General features: G+C 45.4%; 1 protein-coding gene across 10 annotated transcripts in view; it reads right to left on the bottom strand.

Moving 5' to 3' along the window:
- The window catches only part of DOCK3 (dedicator of cytokinesis 3), a 323,372-nt gene that overhangs the window by 98,157 nt on the left and 207,683 nt on the right, over positions 1-17,532 (bottom strand). For all 10 annotated transcript variants that reach the window (XR_012128871.1, XM_073230632.1, XM_073230639.1 and 7 more), the window contains exons 10-12: positions 6,945-7,026; positions 1,973-2,033; positions 658-805 (exon numbers count right to left, since the gene is read on the bottom strand). Coding sequence is in view for 9 of the 10 variants with exons in the window: in XM_073230632.1 (XP_073086733.1) it covers positions 658-805; positions 1,973-2,033; positions 6,945-7,026 (291 nt within the window). In the remaining variant the exon portion in view is untranslated. The remainder of the gene's footprint in view (positions 1-657; positions 806-1,972; positions 2,034-6,944; positions 7,027-17,532) is intronic.

Here is a 17,532-nt window from a genome sequence, read left to right as displayed (position 1 = left end):
GGTCATGTTTTCAACATTACTGTTTCATGCCTAAGTCTCTCTAAACAGACAGACACGCTGCCTGGAATCCTGTTTCTTTTGTTTTTTCTATTGCTCAGCAAGAGGCAGGAGAGGTGCACTGCTTCACGGCAGATTACTTGGGTGATGAACTCTAAAAGTACCCCCTTCCCGGCCAGGCATGACTTACAGGTGTGTGGGGGCAGACGTGAGCAGCTTTTCTTCAAAGACAGGGCAGCCTTACTCATGACTGTTCCCTGAAGCAATTTACCTCAGGAGCCAGTTACAATAGCTGGTGGGCAAGTGTGAGACACAGAAGACTCTTTTATATCCAAAACACCTGAAAAGTTGTATTATTCACTTTTCTCTAAAAATATAATAAGGTTGGTTAATCCTGAACAGAAGAGGAAATGCACTCTATCAGACTTTTACTTTGGGATAGAAGGTTCTAAATTGCTTCAGAATCACCTGGGAGGCCTATTAAAGATAGAGTTGCCTGGGGCCAACCCCAAAGCTCAGGTCAAAACCTCTGCATTTTCCAGACTCCCCACCCACATCCTGGTGATCGGGTGATCGTGTGTCCTGCAAACCTGAGGAACAAGGACAGTGCTGGGATGTCTTATGTTGCAAGAAATAGTATCTCTGATATTCACTACTCACGTGTAGACCTTGAGAACAAAATCCTTTTCTTCCTTTAACTCTGTGAGTGACTGCAGTACATCCAGGATGCTTAGGACTGCGCAGCCGTACGGCCGCCGGTAGTGCAGATGTGAAGGGCCCTTCCTGGAGTCATTCAGGAGCATCCGGCCTGGGGCACAGTAGGAAACGCCAGTCAGTGAGAATTCCAAGCTCCTTTCCACCAACAACACCTGATTGTCATCCGAAGATGCCAAAGCTAAAGGTGCCTTAGAGATCATCTAAATCGGAAGACTAATTGAGGACTGAAGGGAGCATCGAAGGATGGAAGGATGTTTATGGGGAGGAATGCCAAGCAGGTCTTTGGCCAGGGCTCTTCCTGCACTTCATTCAGTCAACCACCATCATTGCCTACCTCAACGTCCACCATGTGTTTATTAATCATATGAGCATAATTGATGAATTTCTTAGAAAAACCAAGGTTTAATAGATTCAAAGTCCTTAGGCATATTAAGGATATAAAGTGTGGTGTTTCAGCTGCCAGGTAGAAACTAATGCACAGACAAGGGCAGTGTGCTATTCCAAGCAGAGCTGCTCGGGGACAAAGCAGTGCGGGAGCCAGAAGAGCCTCAGAAGCGGACGGGGCTGCGGCGGCAGTGGGGGTGCACACGCAGGCTGGAGCACGGCGAGCGCTCAGTGCAGCGGATGGTGGTTTGGTGGCAAAGGACTGAGATATGTTCTTTGGCAAATGTACGAGACCTGCCCGAACCCTAACCCATGAAGGAAGAGCTGGTCAGTCACTGCCTCCAGACTGTCCTCTAAACTGGAAAGACAGCTGGGCAAACCAACCGGAAAACAACAGCGAGAACCACTCTCTCCACCTTGTGTGTGCTAAAGTGAGACGTCACTGTCTACTGCAGGGGCAGGGGCTCTATTCTGTGGAAAATGGCATAGACACACACTTCTGGGTACAAAACACAGCAGAGGCCATTCACCTCCTGTTAAGTCAGTGGCCCTGGGCACCTGCGGCTAGGTCCCTGAGCGGGGGGCTGGCGGAAAGGCGGGTGCTGTCACGGAGAGAATGTGAAAAAGCAGACCACTTGAAGAGAGTTTGGGTCCAAAACAGATAGGGAGCAGATCTCAAGTGGAAAAAAAAAATGCCTTCATTTGTATAAACAGCTCCCTCCTCAGTGAGCCTAAGTGGGCTCCAGGGCCAGAGGGCTCTAGTCCTGAGCCCTGCCAGGCAGTAAGAGCCGGCAAGGAGACAGAGCTCACACGCAGGGCAGACTTATCCCGAGCCGGGCCGCCTGAGTCATGGGAAGGGTAAGGTGGACAGTACCTATTCGTATCACATGGGCAACTAGATATAAATCTCTCTTCAGATCTTTGCTGCTCAGATCCTAAGAAAAGAGAAAAAAAAAATTAGTGAATTAAGGCAATGAATACACAGACAATAATTAACATTTCACTTTGAACCTCAGAATGGTTTGCTTTCGTCCCTTTTAGTTTATGTTACAGGCAGGAAGGGGCTAATGCACACAGCAGGTCAGTGTTTTTGTAAGATTCCAACAGCGGAAATCTGGGTATCTCATATGCCTTTGAAAATTTACCCAACGAACAGCATTTTTCTCTCTCTTACTGAACACCTGACAAGTGTCCACAGAGTTCTCACGTTACAAATACTTGTGATAGTGTCTTATACATGTTTATTCTAACATCACATAAAAACATTTTGTAAAAAAAGAAATGTTTAATGTAGAGAAAAAAGGGCAAACAGCAAAAAGCTCATTAATAAGTGAAATTCTAAGTTTATTCTAATTCTGTATTTATCCCATGTCCACAATGATTAGTACATATTAGATATGTTCCCTTAAAAGGAGATTAATTTGGTCTTAGTGAAATCTCAACTGTTTGATCTCCATTTCTAAATTTAGATACATATCATTTGTACTAAAGTGTAAAGCTGAAAATGGTTTTATCTGGAAAGTTTTAAGGGCTTCCCTTAGTAAGCAAATATGATCCAGAGTCAGACACATTTTAAACTAGAGTTATGAAATTGATTTCATACATTAAATCATGTAAGTTTAGAACATATTTTGAAATGAACTGTTTATTTATGAGCACATATTTACACTTTAATTAACACAAGGACTTGAAGTAGTAAAACCTCCTTTAATATACTTTCTGTTCCAGGCTTTTCACCAGGTCACCAACTTGCCACTCACTTCCGCCATGGCTGTGGGTTAATGACGGCCCACAGAGTAATCGCTGTCCTTCACGGGACAGGTTCCCACGATTCCCCCTTTGCTTCTAGGAAAAGGTCCCTTAGTTTCATTTCCTTCCCATTTTTCAACTAGTGATTGGTCTAAGGTGTTGTGTCTCTTCAGTAAAGCAGGAAAAAGAGCACGACCCTGAATGAGCTCTGAGAGCCAGCGTGCACAGGCTGCTTTACTGTGTGCCCGGCTGCAGGGTCAGGAGCAGGTGCGGCCACTGGGCATCCCCAGGGCACCCCTCCAGGAGGCACCCCCGCGGGCCCTGAGCTCTGCCCTGGGGGTGGTCCTGAGCATGTGAGAGGAAAACGGACAATACGAAGCAACGTGTAATGGTGGAACTGAAACTATAGATTCAAGATGGCTTTAATTTCTCACCAAATTCTTAATAGAATAATGAAATAGGCTTACAATAAAATAGCTTATAAAATATTTTAACAGAATAAATTGGTATCTCTGGAATCACAAGATACATTTTCCCATGAAAGTTGTCTGATGTTGAAAGGGATGTTCAGGCTCCCTTTTGCTAATTCAAATTTAGAAATGGACTTTAAAATGATATTCTCAACATAGCACTGTATTTTGGCACTTATTAAGAAGGTTATTAAATAACAAGTAGAAACTGAGAAACAGATTACTTTTCTTATGCGCTTTCTGGGATAGAAACATGTCTACTAGTGAAGGACACAGAAATGTTTGACACATTCCACAGTGAAATGGCTCCTTCTGCCAGCTTGGACTGTGTTACTCCAAACTGTCAAATGACCATTATAATCATTGAACCCAGTTTACTAGGGAATTCTAGCCAGTCACCAAAGATGCCCAAACACTGACCAGATGGGTCACACACACAAGCATGGACCTCCCTTGGCTCGGAGTGAATAAGAAGAAGCCTTAAGTGTCATTTATAGTATTTCCACCTGGCTGGGTAGGGGTCTTTTTGGCCTTGTTGCACATGATACCCAGAATCCTCTCTGTGGTACTTATTTGAGGTAAATAAACATAAGATGATAATCAGTGCAAAAAATTATTTTAAGTAAAGTTATTATTTGTGAGTCTCACTTAATTTCAATGTAAAAGCGATCTTATTAAATGTAAGTGCATGGTTAAACACACAGAGTTATTCAACATACATGCTTCAAGACAAGGTACCAAATGTGGCCATCCACATTTGTTAAAGTATAAGACCTGTAAAACCGAGGTGGGGAGAGGTGCCTCATCCTCCATTCATCTGGTGAGTGGGGTTTGAATTTAGGTTTACTCACTGGACCAGACCCTCCTATCCTACAAACTAGAAGCTGGTTCCCGACTGCACGGTGGGGAGACAGAGCAGTGACTCAGGGCTCAGAATCGTAGACTCAGTTACCAATTCAATGTCCCATTTGAAACATGGAAGAGTGAATTGACTTCCCTGCCTGGACTACCCTTTTTGAGATAATGGGGTTTACAAATATAAAACAAAGCAGATTTTTTCATATTTATGCTGCAGAAAGGAGGCAATATTTTAATACATGTTATACTCATAATCAAACTCATTCTTAATTCCAATAAATTACTGCCTACAGTTCTATTTCAAAATGTTGGAAGAGCATAAATAAATGTAGAAATATGCCAATGAATGCAGGGAAAACAGTACAAGTTCATTCTCTGAGTTGGTCCCTCAAATATAGTAAGAAATAAACGTATATTCATTGATTTATGTAACCAATCCTTGTTGAGGCCTTCGCACTTGCTAGGCACTGTGTGTGAGGCATGGGACGTGTAGCAGTGAGTCAGTACACAGACACACACACACACACACACACACACACACAGCCAGTGTTTATCATCAAAGGCAGCAAATCCTCACCATACTAGACAGTCACACAAATATCGAACACCTCTATGCTGGATAAAATTCTTCTGCACAGGAAGCTCTGAAATCTAACGAGGTCAGAAAAAACCAGGCTGTCATGACAGAGAACAGGGTCGTGCCACGGACAATGTGGCAGCTGTAGCGTGACTCTGCGGTCTGCCTTAGCGCTCTGTGCCACCGCTCAGTTTGTGTGGCCCCCTTGTCCTGACACTAAGGTAGCCAATAGCTGGCACTGACCAAAGCTGTGGCTGCATTTTCTTGCACTTACTCTAAACTCTGTAGCACACGTATCGATCTGGGAAGCTCCTTTAGCCCACAGGAGGGCTCAAGTCCTAGGTAATGAAATAACAGGTTCCGCAGGAACGGTTACCTCATATAGCTTTGAAGTGTCACATGAAAATCCTGGCTAAGGCAACCTTGGTCAAAAAGACTGTGTGCTCTGTAAAAACTCCTCTATCACTTTTGGGATCTTTTCAAAAAAAATCTGGGGCTGTACTGCAAAGAGAACCATAGAACTGGTATTTTTAGCAGCTTTGTGCCTTCCCACTGTGGCACAATCAGAGCACATCATGAGCATTACGTGCATCTCTGATTCACCGAGCTGGAGCTGCAGCTTAGGCCTCTGGGCCCATATAGACAATTACAATATTGTGAAATGAAAATTGTGATTTACTGTAATTACATTCAAATATCATCATAATTAAGCTCATTTTTCAAGAGACAAGGACTGCACTCTTCATGTTGCAGCGTAGCATGCGCACGGCACCACAGAACCAGAGAGCGACAATTTCTTTTGCTGCTTCAACCCAGTATCATCAGAGCCCAGGTCACAGAAAGCCTCCTGAGGTCATGGAGACATTCTGGACAGATGGCTGCTCGTCTCTTCCCAGTCTCGGCCCAGAAAGGCGGCCCAGAGAAGCGCCTCAGTGCCAGGCACCCTCAGGTCAGGAGCCCCCAAATACTGTAACCCGAATCCCATGTACTGCCCTTTGCACTCGGCCCCTTCATGTCTGCCTCTTGCAGGAAGAGTGCTGGTCTTCCACAGGAAACCATCTCGACTCCCTTGACTGTCTTCAGGGGTTCAGGGGTCTGCTCGTCCTGTAAGGTCTCATAGAAGCTTTGAATGCTGAGCTCAAAGATGGAAAAAACATCATTTTACCTTAGCTAGATTTATAAATTTTTCTGTGTATCTGGAACATTTTCAACAAAAGCTATCCTGTGAAAGTGACTTCTGCTTCTGCAGTAATACTATTTGAGATATAATAGTTGTAGTAAATGAACAAAAAGGTCAGGTAAACAACCCCAATCTTATCTTTCAGACAAAGTGACATATGAGATGTCTGGATAAAAATCTCTTGTGTTTGAGGGGCGCCTGTAAGCTCTGGGCCCCTGCCTGTCGCCCACCAGTCCTGCCCCCCACACAAGGACAGGGCGCTGTGAGGCCATCACACCTCCCTGCATCAACGGGTCCTAGGTGTCTCTCACTGAAGCAAATCGAAGAATCCCCAGTGGGTGAAACTGATCTAAAACTGTGACACAGTCCTGTTTTCTTCTTCAGCAAATAAACTAACTAAATAAAGCTGGGCAGTGAGTTTTTTCACTAAGTAAAATAAAACAAACGTGGTAGGTCAGAGCCAACTTGAGGGACACACGAGGCAGCAGGCACCTTCCCGGGGCCGGTGGGCCCGTCGTCTGGGGGTCCGGGAGTAACGGTGCGTTTCTTCCGAAGGAACGAGAGCACAGAGCCCGGCAGGAGAAGAACCTCCACTCAGTATTTGAAAGCAGAGGGCTTGTTCAGTTTGTCTGTTTGCACCCACGAAAACATTGCAAACTGTAAATGTCTTTAGAGAAAATATACATCAGACACATTCCCAGTGGCCTTGCATAAGAATAGTAAGAAAGACTTTTCTCAGATTTTAAACATCTGTTATGTTACTGGCTTATAAAATCTACATCAGTAAAAGGTACTCGATTGTATTTCTTTAATAAAAATTTCAACTAAAAACTAGCTAATTTCAGTTCTCTTTGAATATTTAATTAAACCTGATAGAAATGTAAATCAAGTCCTCTTCTTCCCAGAGTATGGGGAGGTGAGAACAAATGCTCATTTCCAGGGTGACCATCTGCACACACCAGACCCCTGGTCAGAGTCAACAGCAGAGAAGGGAAAGAGAATTTGCACATACTGTAAAAAGGGCACACATGCGTTCTATCTTCTCTGGGTTCCTTGGCCCACCATTCTTGTTCAGTCTCACCAGAAACCGCTCACTGAAACGTAGGAGAGAGAGAGAGACAGAGAAATGTAAGGGACCGCATGCTCCAGAACAAACAAAAAGGGCATTTTCAAAGAAACCCTAAACACTTCCAGAGCAGCTTGCGGGGATGGCAGGGCTGGAAGCACTTGTCTGGCAGCAGGACACTAACCTTTTGCCAACCAACGTGCAGCGGACACTACCAGCGGCCCCAGAGGTTGCTGTTTACTGGCTGGCCGGGGCTCCTGTCCCCCCAGAGGCATGTGCTCCCTGAGGGAGCGATGAACACTGGGTCTGACATGTTTCCCCAGCACCCCAAACTCCAGGCACAATGCTGAGCCCACACAGGTATATACATTCTTCGCTGGGGACACTCAGATCACAAAAATAGTCACCGCAGTGGATCCAAAAGAGTCCACATTAGCTGATTGACATCTTCCTATGTGACCCTGGAGAATCATTTCAGGGCTTAAAAAAAAAATGTTACAGGGACTGACAAAAATTGGGTGAAAGCCCAAAGAGAAGTAATGTATGTTACATGAAGCCACATTCAGAATTTAACAGAGTCATTAAAATAGTTTATTCCCCAAACAATACAGGTTAATTCCTGAAGGAAATTATTAGACTAAGAAATCTTAGAAACAGGGCCTGTAACATCTGGAGAAATGTCTCCTTGGTCTCCGCCTCCTCCGGCCTGTGCCCAGGGTCTCATTCTCATCCCCTCATCCCCAGTTGCCTAACAGTTGTAATAGCACGAAGAGCCCTGGCAAACTCAGGATGGGATTCTGAAAGGAATCCACTTCTCCTGAGCCCCCAGGCGTGTACACATCACATACATGTGTATGTGCAGTGTGTGGTATCAGCACAAGGGCCAATATTAAAATACTGTACTAGAATTATAAGATAAGTTATAATGTTCAGGGCACAGGTTGCTTACTTTATTCATGTATTTATTTGTTCATTGAGCCAACTAATAGTTAAGTTCTGTGTGAACACGGGAATGCAAATGTGAACAAGAGATATACAGGAACTTTTCTTCCTAGAGCTCATGGTCCTGGTAGGCAGCTAAGTGTGCAGAAATGAAGCTCAGAAAAGATTTGGGCCAGACAGAAATGTGAGATTCTTAAGCCAAGGGGTGAGATGGGCATAAGTAGGTGCTGTGCACAGAACAAGAGAAGAAAAGGCTGTGGCCTGAACAGAGGGATGCTGATATCTAAGAAACAAGCTGAAGAAGAACTAATGGACACACAGGGACAAAGAGAAAACAGAAGAAAAGTAAGGGAGGGAGGTGGAATGTTGCATTAATCGAGGGAAGAAAGTGTCTGCCAGAGGAAAGAGGGCCCAACGAGGCCCAAGGCCACTGGGAGTCACAAGACAAGGACACAACAGCGTCCGCTGGGTGTCAGAACAGAGGTGACTGGTGGTTCCGGCAAAGGGCCTTTTTAAAGGAATGGTGGGAAGGCCAGGGGAGGAGCAGGAGGTGAGGAGGCCGACCCAGCGAGCCCGCACGGCTCTTCCCAGCACCGCTGTGACGGGGCACCGTGAGGGACTTCCACCTAAATGTGCACGCTGGTTTGAGGGAGGTTTTTGTTAATAGATAAGATCACCTATGTGTATATACTCAAGTAATTTTTCAATATGGTATCAAAATTCAGTAAGGGACTATAGTAGTTTCAACTGAACAACCTATATGAAGAAAACTGAACCTTGATCCTTGCCTACAAAAAATTAACTTGAATGGATCATAGACCTAAACGTAAGAACTGAAACTATAAAACTGTAAGAAGAAAACACAGGAAAAAAGTGAAGGCAAGCACTTTGGTATATTTTGCTCACATTTGTATTTCCATGTTTTCCACAAAACAGAAAAATCTTTGTGACCTGATTACTTATTAAGCAAATACCATGAATCGTAACAAAGTGATAAACTGGACTTCATCAAAATTAAAACCATTTTCTCTCTGAAAGACAGTGCTAAGAAAATGAAAAGACAAGGTACAGACTGGGAGAAAATATTTACAAACATTCATCTAAGAAGAGCTGCATTAGGAACATTTTGGAAAGAACTCTCAGAACTCAATAATACACAACCAATCAGTTAAAACAGGCACAGATCTGAACAGACCCTTCACCAAAGAATATAGAGGGATGGCAAATAAGCTCCTGAAAACATCATTAGTCATTAGAGAAATGCAAATTAAAAGGTGTTAAAAGCAAACTAAACATGGCTACACACACCAGAACGGCTAAGATTAAGTGTTCCCAGGGGTGGTAAGAACATTAGAGCACCTAGAACTCCCATAAACTGATGGGAGTGCAAAATGGCATCACCACTTTGGAAAGCAGCCTGACAGCTTCATATGAAGTTAAGCACACATTTACCATATGACCCAGCAATTATCTTCCTGGTATTTACTCGGGAGAATGGAAAGCGTATGTGCACACGAAGGCCCATGTTTAGAGTGAATGTTTGGAGCAGCTTTGCTCATAACAGCCAGAAACTGTAAAGAACCCAAATGTCCATCAGGAGATGAATGGGTGGCCCTTGCAAATGGCCTATCACTTTGTGATAAAAAGGGCGAACTACTGAGATGGATGATAATGTGGATGAACCTCAGAATCATTATGCCAAGTGGAGGAAGCCAATCACGAAGACCACGCATTACCTGTCTCCATTTATACTATATCCTAGAGAAGGCAAAACTACTTTTTTGTAGACATCAAGCAGAACTGCCAGGGCTGAGGAAGGACAGTGGAGATTGGCTGCAAAGGGGCGTGGGGGGAACTGTCGGGGGTGATAAAAAGCTCTGCTTCTGATGAAGGTGGCAGCTTCACAGTTACAAATTGGCAAAAATCACCTAACTGTGCATTAAAAAGGGGTAAATTTTACTACATATAAATTACAGTTCAACAAACCTGACTTCACAAAAATATGGGATACACCTAAAAACAGTTACATCTAAAGGGACAGTTCTAGTAGAAGGGACAATACTGAAGACAGAGGAGAGAGAAAATAATTAGTAAAGACACTGAGGTCCCCATTTCTTCAAGGAACTAAGAGGATCAAGGAAAGGGTGAAGGAGGAAACAACAAATGTAGATACAAATGAGTCTGTAGTTTTAGTAATGGAAGGTTGAGACTTATCAGAAAAACAGGAAAAAAGAACATCAAAGAAAAGTTTAGAGAAACATCAGGAAAAATTCTCAAGACCATCTGAAAGAAAATATAATGAGGCAAAGTAGAAATGATGGTTTTCAGATGCACAAAAGGACATTCAGTTGAGTTAATTCCCTCTCCAAACTATATATAGCCTTGAAACTTTGTAAATCTCTCCATCTCCTTCCCTACTGCCAGAGGAGGCGACCAACAGACTCCAGCTGGAATCCCCACAGCAGCTCCCCAGCTGGTCTGTCCACTTCCCTTTTTGTCTCTCTTAGAGAAGAATCCTTTTCAAATGTCAATCAGGTCATATCACTTCCCAGCTTGAAACTTTTTCATACGGTTAACTGATTTTTATATAAGAGTGTCAAGACAATTCTATGGGGAGAGAGAGTAATATTTTCAAGAAATAGTGTCCGGGGCAACTGAATAGCCACTTGAAAAAGAACGAAGCTTGGACCCCTACTTCACACCATCTATAAAAATTAACTAAGAGTGAATCATAATGACCTCAGATTATGCAAAGGTTTCTTAGGACAATAAAAGCACAAGCAATGAAAGAAAAAATGGATAAAGTCGACTTCAACAAAATTAAAAACTTCTGTGCATCAAAGGACACCATAAAAAAAGGGAAAGACAATGTGCAGAATGGGAGAAAAGATTTGCAAGTAATATATCTGATAAGAGACTTGTATCTAGAGTATATAAAGAATTCTTACAACTCAACAATAAAAAGACTTGAATAGACATTTCTCCATAGAAGAGAAACAAATGGTCAATAAGGAACATGAAAAGATGTTCAACACCATTAGTCATTAGGGAAATGTAAATCAAACCACAATCAGGTATGACTTCACTTCCAGTAGAATGGCTTTAATCCAAAACACGGATAATAACAAGTATTGACAAGGAGATGGAGAAATTGGAATCATCAGATACATTGCTGATGGGAACGTAAAACATGCAGCCACTTTCTAAAACAGTCTGGCAGTTCCTCAAAAGGAAAACATAGTTTAACATATGATCCAGCAAGTCTTCTCCTAAGTATATATCAAAGGGAAAAGAAAATATGTGACCACACAAAAATTTGCACATGAACATTAATATTATTATTATTAATAGCCAAAAGGTGAAAACTAAAACATCCATCAACAAATAGATGGATAAATAAAATGTGGTAGGTATTCCATAACAAGGGAATATCATTCAGCCATAAAAGGAAAGATGTACTTAGACATGCTACAATGTAGATGAAGCACAAAAACGTGCTGAGTGAGAGAAGCCAGTCACAGAACACCACAGGGTGTATAACCCCATTTCTAGCGGCAGCAAAGTAGATTGATGGCTGTCTAGGGCTGGGCATTTGGGAGGAAATGGGGAAACTTCTAAAGTTATGACATTTCTTTTTCAGGTAGTGAAAATGTTCTAACATTGACTGCGGTAATGGTCGCACAACTCCAATTTCTTAAAAGCCAATAAACTCTACCTTTTGAATGGATGAACTCTATGGTATGTGAATTATATCTCATAAAGCTGTTGCAAGAAAACAGAGAAACACCACGAGCAAGCTTTCCATGGCTTACTTTTGCTCTGAGATAAAATAAAAATCAGATCTCCAAGATCTGCAAGGCCTGTGTGGTACATTCGTACCTTTACAGCCTCATCTCACATAAGCCTTTCTAGCCAATTTCCACACACACCCTGGTCTCCTAGGTACACATTTCTTGAACAAGTCAAGCTCATTCTTGCCTTAGGCCCTTTGCACATTCCCTACCTGGAATGCTGCTCTTTCAGCCCCACTGGCTTAGCTCAAATACCAGCTTCCCAGAGGCCGACTCTGATGATGGTAGCAAAGCCAAGCCTTCTTCCCTTCCTGTTACCTTTCCTCGGCATGACCTAGCTACTTCCCTTATTTATTTATCACCTTTCTCTCACACAAGAGGATAAGCTCCCACGGACAAGGACTTTTGTTCTCTGCTATATTTCCAGCACTTCCAAGAGCCTAGCCTGTAATAAGGTACTCGGTGAATGCTGAATGAATGGTACGTGAAAGCGGGGATTCCCTGAAGAGCGTTGTAGGGTGTGTGGGAGCTTGCGGATGGAGGTCACCATAAGATGGGTGGGTCACATCACTCTTTTACTATGCAGAAACAGTTAGGATCAACGGGGAGTAAATAAGATGGCCAGCACAAATCAACCTTCTCGCTTGGCGGCCGAGGACTGAGAAGCATCCACTCTGTTGTGGCAGGCAGAGTCTCCCAGCTGCTCCTGGACACTCATGTTCTCTGCTTCCTCCTGGGCAGCCAGCTCACTGCTCTCCTCAGCGCCCCCTGCAGCTGGTGTGGCCCTGTGAGCCTAGTTCTAATGAATGACTAGTTCTGAAATGTGAATGGAAGCAAAGGGTGCAACTTCCTGGCTCAGCCCTACAAGCTTCTTACAGGTGAGCTTTCCCCTCTTCCAGATGCCTGGCATGGAGATTTACTGGTGAGGGAAGAATATCCAATAGTCTGAGTCCTGCAGGGGTTGTGTGGATGGGGACCACCTTAGTGTAAATTCACACACCCAGTACCACTGCACAAGCAAGAAATACACTTCTACCATGTTTGCGCCAATACACATTTTTCTGTTCGTTACAGCAGTTGATCTATGCTAACCAGTATGTCAACATGCATATAACAACCATCCCATTAGCTGATAACTTCACATGTGAGTACTGGAACAGTTTTAGGAAGTCTGCGTCTCCTCAAGAGACTGTAGCACTACTTGTGCACTCTCTGGAAGACATGCAGCTGCCCCCTCCGCCACACTGCCGCGGTCGGTCGCTGAGTCTCGGGGCAGACGTCCACCACACAGGCTACGCCCGGAGCTGCTAGCTTCCCACAGAGAGGCGAGATTTGGAGGGGCTGCACCAAGATCCAGTACAAAGATAAGAGGGTAATAAAGCGAATTCCCGGGAGGACAGGTTTCCTGTGGGAACCCGGGAGGGAACTTGTTTTTCTCAATAGTGAGATGGGCCCTAAGGCAGCTCTCACAGTACCCACGTGGGCTTCACATTTCCTACAGCCCTTCAGTTTATGAAGCTCAAAATAACTTTTTTCATTTCAAAGGGCTTTAGGTGTACATCTAATTATTTCCTGTCTTGCTAGCTTCTCCAGTGAGTATGACAAATGAAAGATGCGTTCTCTCAGCAGTCAAAGGCAAGCATCTACACAGTGTTTCCTGACTTGGCCACAGAAGTGATCTACTAAAGGCACCCTGCAGAGGGAGTGGCCAGCACTGTGGGGACCCTGCAGTAAGCACAGACAGGCTGCTGTCCTCCAGGACTTCTGAGAGGCTTCAAATGTTGTTATGTGTTTTAAGGACCACTGGGACAGGTGAAGTATGACCCCACAACCCGCTTTTGCATAAGGCAATGGAATGTATATAAACAAAGTCTGGTCAATGCTGACTGGATCTATTTGCCAACTGGAGCCTCAGCAACTATTCATATTTCCCAAAGGTGTGAAAGGAACTGTGTCCGAAAGAGTAAAATGTATTCATAAGATTTTACAAACACCCACACCTCTGTAGGGGAGTAACAGGCCACTTTTTCTTTCAGATAATATGGGTGAGAAAAGTCTAATTCTTTCAAAAGAAAAAAAGAGATGGTATTGTAATAGAATATTATTCTGCCATAAAAACAGAAATCCTACCATTTGTAACAACATGGATGGATTTAGAGGGTATTATGCTCAATGAAACAAGCCAGGCAGAGAAAGATAAGTACCATGTGATTTCACTCATTTGTAGAGTATAAAAGCAAATCAAAACAGAAGGAACAAAAAAGCAGCAGACTCATAACACTGAGAAGTAACTGGTGGTTATCATGGGGGAAGGGGTTGGGGTGGCTGGGTGGCTAGGTGGGGAGCGCGAGGGGGATAAAGGGGCACAAAAAATTCTCAATCTCAATGTAGGTTGGCCATGGGGATAGCAGTACAGCATGGAGAATATAGCCAGTGATTCTGAACCATCTTCCTATGCTGACAGATGGTAACTGCACTAGTGGGTGAGGATTTAATAATATGGGGAACTGCTGAACCACTGTGCTGTAGATTTGAAAGCAATGTTAAGACTGTGTATCAAAGACACTTCAATTAAAAACTACAAGAAGGAAAAAAGGAGACACTGCTGAATTTTCCTAATCAGGCGGAGTTCCAAGAGAACTGGTCCACATGGAGTTGCCTTTATGACGAGCAGGAGCAGTATATGGAAGTACATCAGGTTTCTATTACTGAGCAAGTTCTTACAAGCGAGGACCATAATCAGAATCAGTGACGAGCCTTAACAGTGTCTTAACCATACCAGCCCCTGCTGTTATGAGAGCCCCACTTGGCGCACTTCTCCAGCGCTGTGATTCAGGCAGCCTACAGCCCACGCTCGGTGAGCACGGTGAGGAGCCAGCCTCTGCCGGTGCTGGAGCAGAGAGAGTCTCTGGTCTTCAGGGAGGGTATTTCCTGAAGACTCTGTTTTGCAAATACAAGCACACTCCTCAAATAAATTCAGAGGAATCCTCTCAAGTCTCCCGATTCAATCTGCATGCCCCTTGCAGGATGACTGCCCAGGGGCTCAGAAGCAGGCGAGAGCAGCCAGTGTGCAGCTCAGCAGGTGGGGCATCGCTCCATGTCCTCGGGGTCACATTCCAGCGCAGCTCACCAGCTTTACTGCTCAGTGCCTCCCGGGACCCCGGAGCTCGGAAGCACGGAGCTCAGGAGAGCACAGAGGGCTTTGCGAGGGCAAACCAGTGCTGTGGCTTTCAAGTTTATTTTTAGTTATCAGCTTTTCCCTTCTTTTCAGCAAAATCCCAGGCTATGTGCAAACATATGAAAATTTAAAAAACAGCTACTTCTGTGGAATCAGGGGTGGGAGCAGAGGCAGGCATCCTCCTCCACAGGCCTCTCTCCTGGCCACCACCTGTCCCTGAGACACCTCAGGGCCCTAAAGAGCATTTTTACTGCTACTCGAGCAGTTCAAGGGTTCTTCCCAGCCTTCCCTCTCACTTCCCATTCTTCGCATGAGCACTCCTGACCCCCGCCGTGTCTCAGAGGCTGAGCCCGGCGGGAATATGGAAACGAAAGGTCCCTGTCTTCAAGGCCCTGCGCCTGCCGGCGGACACACACGGCCCCAACACAGCACCGCAGGAGAGCGCTGTGGGCGACCCGGGGCGGGGCAGGCTGCCAGGCGGGGCGTGGGGCAGATTCGGAACAGGGCAAGGTTTTCAGCATTTGGTGAGGGGCAGTTAGAGAGAAGAGAAGGGGATGCCAGGAGGAGACTCCCAAAGTGTGAGATGGTCTGGCAGTGGGGAGCTCAGGGCAGAAGTGGCGGGGGGCACTGTACAGCTGGGCAGGGCTCAAAGGCACCACGCACCACAGAGTGGGCAGATCCACAGCATGGACTTACACGCGAGGGCTCTCCAAACCTGGCTGTCATCGGGAGCACCTAGTAGCTTATTAAACTGCAGATTCCTGGGCCCCATCCCAGAACTTCTGGATCAGGATCTAATGAAGAGGGCTCCTGGAGTGAGTCCAAGAATCTGTAGTTTCAAAAGGGTCAGCTGGTTGTATGACCAACCTTGGAAAACGCCATTATGGGCTCAGAGAGAGCCTGAAAGTTCAACTATGAGAGGCAGCGTTGATCCATGGGCTGCAGGGCAGAAAGTGTGCTGGCAACATGGGAAATACTTCAAAGACAACTGGCGTAGTCCCAGGGAGCCTGGAGCCCGGTGCCATGTGGGGCTGCACAGAGGAGGGGGCGTGAGCTGCATGCAGGAGATGACCAGAAGAGCAGTTGACTGGAGGTGGCAGTGTCAGTCAGGGGACATACAAAGGAGGAAGCTACCAAATTCAGATGTGCGTGCTGCATCCAAGGGCCCCGTGGGATACAGAGAACAGAGACCAGCACCGGAAGCCCAAGTCTGTAGCTCCGGGGAAGGTGGCGGTGTGGGACACGGCTCTGACACCCCAGCTTGCCCCAGCAGCGACAAGAGCCACGGAGTGTCTTCTGTGTGCCAGGCGTGGTTTAAAGTGTTTATTTTCTTGCCTAATAGCATTTAATCCTTTAACAGGTATTTCACCTCTGAAGAAACAGAGTCAGAGGTGCAAAGTTCCTGGCTTGAGATCAGATGGTAGAGAAGGAGTGACGGAGGGGAGACTCTAATCTGAGCCTGTCTGGCGCGATGCTCTTTCCTTACTCCCCCTCATGCAGTGGGCACTGATAAACAGGGGGTGTGGAGAGGGGTTCTGTGGGTGAAGGTACCTGGGGAAGGCTGCAAACCACATGCTGCCCAAGGGATGGAGGCCGCAGAGGTGCTGCAGGAAAGAGACCCAGCCAGCCCAGGACCTGTCACCCCCAAAGGGCACCCCAGCCCTTTTGAAGAAAGTCAAGCCCCTTGGAGCTCTCCTGGTGGCACCCAGTCTGCCTGAAGTTCATGCGTCCCCACCCAGGGGACTGAGATGGGACAGGAGCCGTGCTTCTGCCTGGCCTGGGACAAGCAGAGACTCCTGAATGACAAACAACCCCGGAAAACAGACTCTTCTCGTTTTCTCTAAAGCAAAAGAGGCACATGAGTATATCTCTTATCACATATTCTCAAATAGTTACAAGAGTATTTTTATAATTAAATAGCCCCACAGGGTCTTTAGAGGTCAAGCAGTTCTCATAAAAATTACCTAAATGGTAACGTGATGATCAGCTCTGTGAGGATCTGCAGCCGTTTTCGCTCTAATGGTTTCTGCCCTCACCCCAGGATCAGGCTCCCAGTGCTAACAACAAAAAAGTATGGTGGTGCGTAAGTGGGGTTGCAGAGAGGGAGGGAGAGGCTTGTGGGCAGCACGATATCGTGTCTGCTCTTCTTTGCCATCTTCGATGTGAGGGCTGCCCGCATTTGAGGAAGGTGCAGGTACCCTGGGGCCACCCGCCTGTTGCAGGCGCTGCTAATGGCACCTGTGGGGACTAAGGCAGCACCCTGCTTGCCACGTCCCGTTGCCGGCTGAGCATCTGAAGCACTGCAGAAGGTACCATGCTGGCCCCTGATGCCAGAAGAGCCACGTTAGAAGTGTCCACTTCTCTGTGTTCAGGAGCAGTTATCGTCTGGTGTAGACAAATCCATGTGGATGGTCTCTTGCAACTGCCCAAGAGTAACCCAGACCTCGTAGTTTTGAAAGAAATATTGAACAAATCAATAAATGAAGGCTGAAAACCCCCAATTTATTAAGAACTCTCTCTTCAAGTGTATAGGATGCTCCCTCTATGTCTGTCGGACTGTACTGAGATAGAATATATGACAAATGCTCAGACAGAAAAATTAAGCACTTAAGAGCAAAGCCCT

The sequence above is a fragment of the Manis javanica genome, chromosome 3 (assembly GCF_040802235.1).
Source record: "Manis javanica isolate MJ-LG chromosome 3, MJ_LKY, whole genome shotgun sequence".
NCBI lineage: Eukaryota > Metazoa > Chordata > Mammalia > Pholidota > Manidae > Manis > Manis javanica.
This window is presented reverse-complemented; position numbering and strand designations above follow the sequence as displayed.